The sequence below is a fragment of the Nanorana parkeri genome, unplaced genomic scaffold, assembly GCF_000935625.1.
Source record: "Nanorana parkeri isolate BGI_ZX_2015 unplaced genomic scaffold, ASM93562v1 scaffold837, whole genome shotgun sequence".
NCBI lineage: Eukaryota > Metazoa > Chordata > Amphibia > Anura > Dicroglossidae > Nanorana > Nanorana parkeri.
The window spans coordinates 161,870-172,181 of NW_017307105.1; the positions used below are offsets into that span (position 1 = coordinate 161,870).

Sequence of the window (10,312 nt, forward strand, 5' to 3'; positions counted from 1 at the left end):
ATAAATAAGTTTTTTAAATTTTGACATGTTTGTAGAATTGTCCAGTTCGGTATTTACTTATGCTTTAAGAATTTAGTGTGAATAAAGCATCTTTATTTTTTTTTATGCTGTCTGGCTTGCTAAGGAAGCTGGCCAATCAGGAACCAGGACCAACCCCCATGCTTCCTGTTTGGTCATGGAGTCGGCTTCCGGGCCAATCAGAAACCTGGGCGGTGTGTAATGACTCGCAGCCCGGTTTACTTAGCAGAGGGTGGGAAGAGGAGCAGGCCTGGACGGAGGCGAACGTCTGTCATCTTCCCTGAATTCACTTCATACTCGTACTCGCTCAAATGCTCCCTTATCCCAATATCGGTACTTCTGGTATCAGGAAGCCGGGTGGCGCGTCATTACATGCCACCTGGCTTCCTGATTGGTTGGGAAGCTGGCCGGCAAGTCATTACCTGCCCCCTGATTGGCCAGAAAGCCTGCTCCATGCTTCCGCGTCACCTGGTGACGAGGGAGCATGGCGCTAGCTTCCCGGCGAGTCATTACACGCCACCTGGCTTCCTTAATGGGACTTCCGGTATCGGTTTTTCACTATCGGCGAGTACCGCAAAAAGAATATCGGTACTCGATACTGAAAAAACAGTATCGGTGCATCCCTAGTATCCATGGTGCTGGAGGCTGGCTGGCCTGCACCATGGACTAGCAAGACATTGCAAACATTTTGAGGCACCCTGTTTGAGAAAGGCTGCTCTAGATGATCCACAAGAAGCTGCAGCAATTGGCAGATGACCGCTTTCTATTTTCCAATGAAACAATGCCGGATTACCGAGGGTCATCAGTGATGGGGGTTACATGTGTTTAAAATGGTTTTCTAAATGCATCTAATGATTTCCAATGGATCTAGTCACATCTTGTGTTTGGATGCTGTTACCTGCAGTCAGATTGGCTGCGTTGAGAAAAAAAATAGAAGTCAAGTGTGTCCAGGAATTGATTTTAACTTCTAAATGCACCAAAACGCATGTAACTGCATGTAAACGCAAGACTCATTTATTTGCAGAAATTTCATAGGCCACTCCATTTGACTGTTTCAATGTACATAGGACAGATGCAACTAGACGCTGGTCATACCTAGAAGCATAAATGAAGCAGCCAGCTACCGACAGATCTCTGCAGAAAAACACGTGGCCAGTGTGAATGAAGCCTTGGGCTATGTCACTATCTGCCACCTGTGCATTATATCCTGTGTGGCTTCTGCTGCTTTATAAACTTTGGGGGGCACTTTATAAAAACTGGAGCAGACAAAGTTTGGTGCAGTCGCCCATGGCAATCAATCAGCTTCTCTCTTTCATTTTTAAAGCACAACTGAACAAACTGAAGAGAGAAGCTGATTGGTTGCCATGGGCAACTGCTCTAATTTTTTTGGGAGCTGTGATTGTACCGGATTTATAACTGCAAGCTCAACTGATGTTCCCGGATCCAGCGATTCTCAGGGTGGACTATTGCTCGGGCATGTCATGTTTGAAGCCTGTGCTCACATAGATACATTACAGTAAGTGGTCATCCTAGGACAGGATGTGTGTTTCCAGCAGGAGACAATAAAGGATAAAATCCTGAAGAAAAGATAACTAGAGCCGCCACCTCATCTAACAACCGCGAAGCTGCAACATGTTTTGTTCTATTTCCCATCATGCCCCGGGGCAATACATAGTTTGTCCATCTATAGGAGCACCGAAGAAAACACACTGCGGAACTCACAGCTGGGAGACTGTCAGCTGAATCCTGCCCCGGAAGTGAGCTCGGGGGGCGGGGCGTGTGACGTGTCTCGTCTAGTTTGGCGGGATATTCGTAAGGCCCGGAGTACGGCTGATGTGTGTGTATTGAAGTGGACGGCGGAAGCGGGCCGGTGTAACCGGGGCTGGGAGATCCGGCTTATCTGCGATCTGTATGAAGGTCTCGGTGGTTGGCTGGAGGGCAATTCGTGTGTGACAGTGAGTGCGCCAGCTGGGTTATATGACCCGCTCAGCTCCTCCATACTGCTAGATGGAAGGGACGGCCGGGCTGTGTTTGTGAAGTGCGGGCTTGGGTGACCGCAGCTAGTATCATGAGCTATGGTGACGAGTGTGACTGTTCACAACACAGTGACCACAGCTGACCGGATGTGTGTTAGGTAACAGCAGTCAGCGAGCCCCGCCCTGAGGGTAGGAGCCCCATATAGACCCCAGTGTGTATGGTGTAGGGCAGTGGTTCTCAACCTGTAACCTCAGGACCCACATTTTGTCCTTGGTCATTAAATCGTGACCCAAGTCGTTTTGCAATGGAATGCACGGCTTTGTGGTACCTTGCATTTAGGTGCGGGCCATCAAGCTGTGAGTGTGGGGTGCTATTCAAATGAATTGCAACCCACCAGAACACATGGTAGGTCCACCCAGTCTCTCTACCTTACAAGAACTTGAGTGGATCCTCAGCCTGGGGTCCAGTTTAGACTGCTGTGACGGAACTCTATCCATATATGCATTGCTTGTACAGCTCCCTTGTGCGCTACACGTCAGGCATCTCGCCGCAGTGCGTATGTAATTTATTGTGTGATTTGAGCTGTATTGCTATGTGGTGTTTATGCGCTGCGTCGCAGTACGAGGTAGAATGTACCCCGAATGTATAGCTTGTTTTTTGTATATTTTATTACATTAATAAAGTATATTTTTCAATCAAAAAAAAAAATCCCTTGTGCGCCATGTAGAGGTGTCAGGAGCCAGAATGTGATGTCACTCCGGTCCAGGCACTATAGGAGCTGTAGGCAATGCACGTATGGCTGGAGCTCCCTCGTGGCCATAGCCCTATCCCACCTGAAGCCTACACTCTGGCTGCTGGGCACGAGAATTGACAGTGCTGCACTAGGGGGAGGCTGAGGAGCCTCTCGCCTAGAAAAGGGGAGTGCATGTGGTGACCCACTGAACATGGGGTCGCGACCCACCAGTTGAGAACCACGGGTGTAGGGTGTACATTGCTCTGTGTACTTTGTGCTGTTGTGGACATAGTTCTGCTTTGGCCTGTAGCTTCCTATATCAGGGACACAGCAGAGGTTGTTGGGGGTTCCAGTGTTTGATCTTCTGCATGACAGTCCCAGTCATATAGGTGATGTTCAATAATGAACCCTCCTAGGGACACATGAATGGCCCTGTAATGTGGTAACCGGATCCCTGAGGGCCCGGTCAGACATAGCGGTGACCTGTATTTTACTGCACCAGATCAGCACAGGACTCCACTAGGATCCCTAGAGAACAGTTGTTTTTGTTTCCCATTCTCGCCACAATACTGGTGCGCTGTGGGAAAAATGCAGACATGCTGTATTTTTTCACAGTGCATTGGAGGCCACGGCAGGTCACAGCATGGAGGCGCAGCCATAATACAAGCCACATAATGTTTTGAAATGCACTGTGCTGGAGATGTCAATCCTCCTAAACGCAGCATTTCAGCGGATGGACTAGTGGCGTGGTTCTCAACTTGTTGGTCGTGACCCAAAAGTGGGTCGCTGCATGCCTTTCACTGCACTAGATGAGAGGCTCCTCAGCCTCCACCTAGCACAGCACTGTCAGTTCTCGTGCCCAGCAGCCATTCAAAATATACTGCCTGGCGCGGAGTGTGCGCGTAAGGTGGGCTGGGCTTGGAGTATGGCTGTGAGGGTGCTCCATTCATACGTTAATTGCTTTCACTTTGTTTACTCACAATATGTCATTTTAATTCAACCCTATGCACTGCAGTTCACTGCAACGTCATGTAGTTCATCAGTGTGATGTGTAAAAACGGGTCCTACGTCTTCAGTGTGTTGGTGCGAACTGAAACGGGACACAAAGCAAGCTGCCACCTCTATGCATTGAGCATTGCTTCCTAATGGGACTGGTTTGGACAAGCCTGTAGAGAGCCCGTTGCTGGTGTGACTTGGCCCCAAGTATGACACCTACTTTATCATTTAATTTCTTCCTGTATGTAAAGCTAACTGGTCACACTAGTGTACTATAAGCTGTTGGCAAAGGTTCCTCTACCAGTCATGACTGCGTATCTCCAATGATTTTTACAATGTTTTATAAGTGGGGGACATCGGATCAAATGTTTGCTGTCACATTTCTGATTGAGGACCTGTGTCAATAAGCTTTTACTCCTATCAGATGGGGTCTGCATTCCTTCCTGTACAAGTCTATGGGAATGCAAAGCCAGCTTGAAGCCGGTCAAATATGGGTCATGAGGAGGACCAATGCATGCCAGTTGCACCTTTCATGGCTTGTTCACACCAAATGCAGACCAGATCTGCATGAGTTTCTGCACACGCAGTGCAGTGAGTTGTGCTGCGTTTTTGATGCGTTCCAGGCCGTTTTTGTAAACGTTTTTAGCCTGGGATGGACTTTCAGGGCGTTTGCATGCATTCCAGAGCAGGAAAAATGGGGCTTGCTGCATTTTTTTACATGCTCTGGAACTGAACGCTCCGGTGTGAACTAGAGCACAAAATACCATTGGAATACATTGGGCGCAGTTTTGATCCGGTCTGTAACTGCTCTGCTCCTGGAACGCGCTTGGTGTGAACTAGTCCTCAATGATCTCAGAAGCGTCCTAAACTGATGCCATCCACACAAGTCCAAAGCTTGTTGACCCAGGCCCTAACTTTGTTATTCTTCTTGTTGACGATTTATGATATCTTGGTCTACTCCACAGCTGAAATGGAGATCTCTTCTATCTACGCTGTAGTTGTAAAAATTTATATAAATATATATTACTAACATGTAACGTTTCCATCCAGTTTCATTTGAAGAAAGATGGCCATGCAAGCCCAATATGAAGCATCTGCCGAAGAGGAAACCTTTGGGCCTCAGCTGATATCCAGGCTTGAGGTAACGTTTGCACAGATTCAAAGCTATGTATACAATCTTACTCGTGATATTTGATACGCAGTCCCGCAGCTAAGTGATACCTGCTCTTTAGTGTTTCCTTGTTGGAATTATGTCAGTGTGCTTAGTATAGCTTTATGACCCTGTATATTGGGGTCTTGTTCACACCAGTACCATGTCATCTCTCTACGTTTTGTAATGATGTAGAGAATACTTTTTCAGATCAGCATGTTCTTTGAGGTGATTCCTATTATCCTTTCATATAAAACCCGGCGCACAAATCTAAGTGCAGTATAAAAGTAACTGTTTAATAAAGGTTAAAAATAATGCACTTACAGGATATTTAAAAACATCTCGCCTGTCGCACATCAGATGGAAGTCCCATCTCAGCTGCTTGTCCAAGATTGTTTTCAGGATAGATGGCACATAGAGAGAGCAAAGTCCAGTCCAGAAAGATTCCAGATCACCTGTGCTGGAAGACACAGATCTGATCCAATGGCTGACCAGTGCTGTAGCTACCGTGTTTCCCCGAAAATAAGACAGTGTCTTATTTTTATTTTTTTCACGAAAAAAGACACTAGGTCTTATTTTCGGGGTAGGTCTTATATTACAGAAATCCCCGAAGATAGCACTAGGTCTTATTTTCGGGGTAGGTCTTATATTACAGAAATCCCCGAAGATAGCACTAGGTCTTATTTTCGGGGTAGGTCTTATATTACAGAAATCCCCGAAGATAGCACTAGGTCTTATTTTCGGGGTAGGTCTTATATTACAGAAATCCCCGAAGATAGCACTAGGTCTTATTTTCGGGGAAGGTCTTACTTTTGGGGAAACACGGTAGTTCTTCTCAACGCGGGATCACAGCTGCTGAGTACTCCCGTGTCGTCAGATGTCAGACGTTGCTAGGCAATGTGTTTCAGAGGTTCACCTCCTTTGACAAGCCTAAGAGTGGAGTGGGCAGGGTCCTTTCTATAGGGGAAGATTGAGTGCTTTTGGCACCAAATATGTGATAGCTCTGTAACTGATCTATATAATGTTCCTGGTTGTTTACATGTTGGCATGAAAGGGTTACTTCAGCAGTTAAAAAAAAAACCCTCATCCCCCCCCCATGCCAGTCTATATAATATCGGCACTTGAAAACTTTACTATGCACCCTCAAAGGCCTGTATAGCAATGTAATGCTTGCAATGAGGAGCATCACCACACTCGCCAATAAGGATATATCTTCTAGGCCGCAGTCCTTAAAGCATGCTCCGAAGAAATTCTTATTGGTCAGCACAGTCGCATGGCAGCACTGATCAGTCACCACTAGAGCTGCAGCTAACGATTATTTTCAAAATCGATTAGTTAGCCGATTATTAAGTTCGATTAATCGGTTAATCGGATAAACAATAAAATACATTTTAAAAATGGCTCCAGTGATGGACTACTAGTTTGTATTGAGATTGCACTCCATATCTCCATTGCAAGCATTATGCTGCTATATAGCCTTTGTGATGAAGTTTTCAAGTGTTGGGACTATTATGCAGGCGGGTGAGGGTTATCATTGCAGATCCGTGCAGTGGAGAGGAGGGTGTTGTGAGTGAGTGGTTGCGTCACCCAGTAGAATTTGATCATTTCACCGTATTTTTATTCATTTATTTTTAGTTTAGTGACATTTGGTGTCTTATACATTGATTCTTCCTCTATCACTGGGATTAAGAAGTTTCTTCACAGCTTGTCCAGCTACAGTTTGGAACAGTTATACCACCAATATGCGAAAAGGCTTTTTACATAGGACACTGAACAATGGCAGGAGTTCAACTGTTTCTTTTTTTGTTTTTTGTTTTTTTTTCTATTTAGCAATGTGGAATCAATGCAAATGATGTGAAGAAACTGGAAGAGGCTGGATTCCATACAGTAGAAGCAGTTGCTTATGCACCAAAGAAGGAACTTCTTAACATTAAAGGAATTAGTGAGGCCAAAGCTGAGAAAATCCTAGTAAGTCGCATTATTATTTTCATAGGAAAAAGTGACCAGAAGCTTTGTTGAGGTGACAGGATAGTAATCCTTAAACCACTTATAGTGAAGGTATGAGAAGAGTTTGCTGTACTGCCATGATCAGTTTATATTTTGATTGGGGCAGAAATTGGCTTAAAGGAGAACGGTGGTTAAAATTCCTGTCTGCTTTTTTTTTGTTCCTCCTTTTTATATTGTAACATGACAACAGTAGAGAAATATGTATTTAGTATGTATTATTCAGTATAGCTCAGATGTTTTCAGTACCTCTGTGATGTAGCAGTGTTCTAGCTGTTACAGTCTTCTACTTTGGCTCTAACTTCCATGGTTCTGCTATATTCCTCCAATTATAACAAACCTTATGTTGATTTTACTGGTTTAGGTTTTCTTGTCTGCAGCTTTGATTTCCTGCTTCAATAATGTAGCTTCAGTCACTGCTGTTGCAAACCTGATTTCATCATTTATTTATCTTGTGTATTGTGCAGGGTGACTCAAGCACTTACCCAATGTCTGTTTCCAACCCCGCCATGTTTTTTAATTGAGCATTTGAAAACCTGTATCTGTATATTTGAATCTGCTATGTGGTGAGAGACAAGCTATGTCCTGTTGCAGCCTTGGGCTCTCTGCTGCACCATGTACTCTCTACACTTCAATGAGAGAAATATATAAGCTGCCATTGCTTGTCCGTGAACATGCTAGGTATCTGTCTGCTATGTGACCCACTGGTTTCAATACCTTCTGAGTCACTGACTCGGATCAGGAACGTCAGAGAAAAGTCATAAGTCCTTATGTGCATGCTTGTTCCTGATCAGTGACTCAAAGTATTGAAATAAGAGGGCCAAACTCAGTCAGGCAACTCATTTTTAGAAGGAAAGATCAGACATGCAATCTAGTTTCTCTTGTGATCTACTTTAAGGCAAATCTGCCTTTCTCACAGCGATACCCTGTAAAAGAAGAAACGTTATGCTTGCCTTTCCAGTGGGTGGTATGTTGAAATGTTGCTATGTTGAAGTGCTCCGGGGGTGCTACTACCCAACACTTTGGTGTAAAGCTTCTTTTGCAGGGTATTTCTGTTGGCAGAGTTTACATCTTCTGACAAGGTAACTTTAAAGCTAGATTTTCTTCTTAAACCTGCATAATGATGGTTCCAAACTTGTATAAATTACGTTACAGATATAAAATTGCTGTTTTCATCCTAAAGGCAGAAGCTGCTAAACTTGTTCCCATGGGATTTACTACAGCAACAGAATTCCATCAGAGACGTTCTGAAATAATACAGATTACGACGGGCTCCAAAGAGCTGGACAAGTTACTACAAGGTGCACACATTTTCCTTTTTATTACATGTAAAACACATACAAGGCTCATTGAAATGTGAGGAAATTTTAAACAATTGTCTCATGTATACTTGCATGCCTTTTGGTATGTTCTAAAGTAAATCAAATCAAGTATGAAAGGAAACCAGCTATTCTGCAGAGAGATTTTAAAATGACCTGGACAGATTTGTTGGTATCCTTAAAGAAGATAAAAATTGGATCATATTGATATTTCAAACTGTTTTCTGTCATTAGTTTTACATGTCTTCAATGTTGTAGTCAGTCAGCTTATTTAAATAGAGAAAAGTAGTCAATCTGCTGTTTGGTATCATTGTGTGCTCCACACTGAACATGAACTGGAGAAAGCAAAGGATAGAACTGTCTGAGGAGATCAGAAAGGAAATAAACAAGCATGTCAAATGTAAAGGCTATAAGACCATCTCCAAGCAGATTGATTGTTCCTGTGACTACAGTTGCAAATATTAAGTAGTTTAAGGTCCATGGAAATGTAGCCAACCTTCCTTGACGTGCCCACAAGAGGAAAATTGATCCCAGATTAAACAAGAATTGTGCCAAGGAAAACTTTCAAAGAGATACAAGCTGAAGTCCAAAATCAAGGTCCATTGGTGTCTGATAAAACCATGCTTTGCTTTTTGAGTGATAGTGGGCTCAAAGGAAGAAAACCCAGGACAACGCCACTGTTGAAAGAAAAACATAAATGGCAGAATGGAAACTGTTAAATGCATATAAACAAGCCAAAATGTTTCTGGGAGCATGTCCTTTGGATAGATGACACATTTGGAGCCTTTGGGCTAGTTATGTCAGCTCTGTGTTCAGGCTAAAAAAAAAAGCTTTCACAGTAAAGAACACCATACCTACTCTAAAACATGGAGGGGGCTTGGTTATGTTTTGGGGCCTGGCACCGGGTGAATCTATGCAGGGCATAATGAAATGTCAAAAGACCATCAAGGAATTCTGGAGCAAACATACTGCCCAGTGTCGGAAAGCTCTGTCTCCTTTGCAGTCCATGGATCCTCAAAGAGGATAATGACCCAAAACACAGCTAATGGTACCAAAGAATGTGTAAGAATAAAACACTGGACTATCCTGAAGTGTACTTCTATGAGCCCTGAAATGCAACCTATCAAACATCTATGGAAAGAGCTGAAACATACAGTCTGGAGAAGGCACCCTTCAAACATGTGAAAGCTGGAGCAGTTTAAGAGTGGGCCAAACTACCTTTACCGCACGCCAACAATCTTCTGTCGATAAAATATAAGTTACTCAAAATGTATACATATACACAGCTGTAGACAAATCTGTTGGAAACCTTCCACGTAAAAAGAACCCACAATTTTCTATTTATTATTATTATTACATAGTATTAGCGCCAACAGTTTGCGCAGCGCTTTACAATGTAAGGAAGACATTACAATACAATTCAAGACAGGATGGTAAGGAGGGCCCTGCCCCTGAGGGCTTACAATCTGAAAGAGGAGGAGGAAATGATACATGAGGAGGTAGCGGTGTGGGGATGAATTGTTTGAGAATGTGATGGTTCAGTGGTTAGGTTGAGGTGGGATAGGCTTCCCTGAAGAGAAGAGTCTTCAGGGATCGCCTAAAGACAGTCAGGGTGGGAGATAGACGGACAGGTTGGGGTAAAGAGTTCCAGAGGATGAGAGAGACTCTAGAGAAGTCTTGGAGGCGAGTATGGGAGGAGTTGACTAATAACTTGAAGATTGTACTTGTAATAACTTGAAGCTTACATAATCGGGTTGAAAAAAGACAAAAGTCCATCGAGTTCAACCTATACAGATATGAGAAAAAAAAGAAAAGCCTAAACAGAATGCTATGCCCACAATTACCCCTTGTTTATCCAGAGGAAGGCAATTAAAACCCCTATAAAGCATGGTTCAATTTGCTCCAGCAGGTTAAAAAAAATTCCTTCCTGATCCCATAAGGCAATCGGATATTCCTGGGATAAACAATCTCTGGTGCTTAACCCCTTCGTGACTGACGACGTACAGTGTACGTCGCCAGCATCGGGGCTGTTTAAACAGACTCCCGGCGACTTTTGCCGCCGGGAGTCTGTTTAAACTTGTAGAGCCGACTGTCGGCTTTACAACAGAAGCGATC

General features: G+C 43.9%; 1 protein-coding gene across 1 annotated transcript in view; it reads left to right on the top strand.

The window, feature by feature from the left end:
* Window positions 1–4,781: 4,781 nt before the first annotated feature.
* RAD51 (RAD51 recombinase) overlaps window positions 4,782–10,312 on the top strand; it is a 13,763-nt gene continuing 8,232 nt past the window's right edge. Inside the window, exons 1-3 of the mRNA XM_018565364.1 lie at window positions 4,782–4,865; window positions 6,705–6,842; window positions 8,062–8,179. Coding sequence (XP_018420866.1) covers window positions 4,791–4,865; window positions 6,705–6,842; window positions 8,062–8,179 — 331 coding nt within the window. The 5' untranslated portion in view covers window positions 4,782–4,790. The remainder of the gene's footprint in view (window positions 4,866–6,704; window positions 6,843–8,061; window positions 8,180–10,312) is intronic.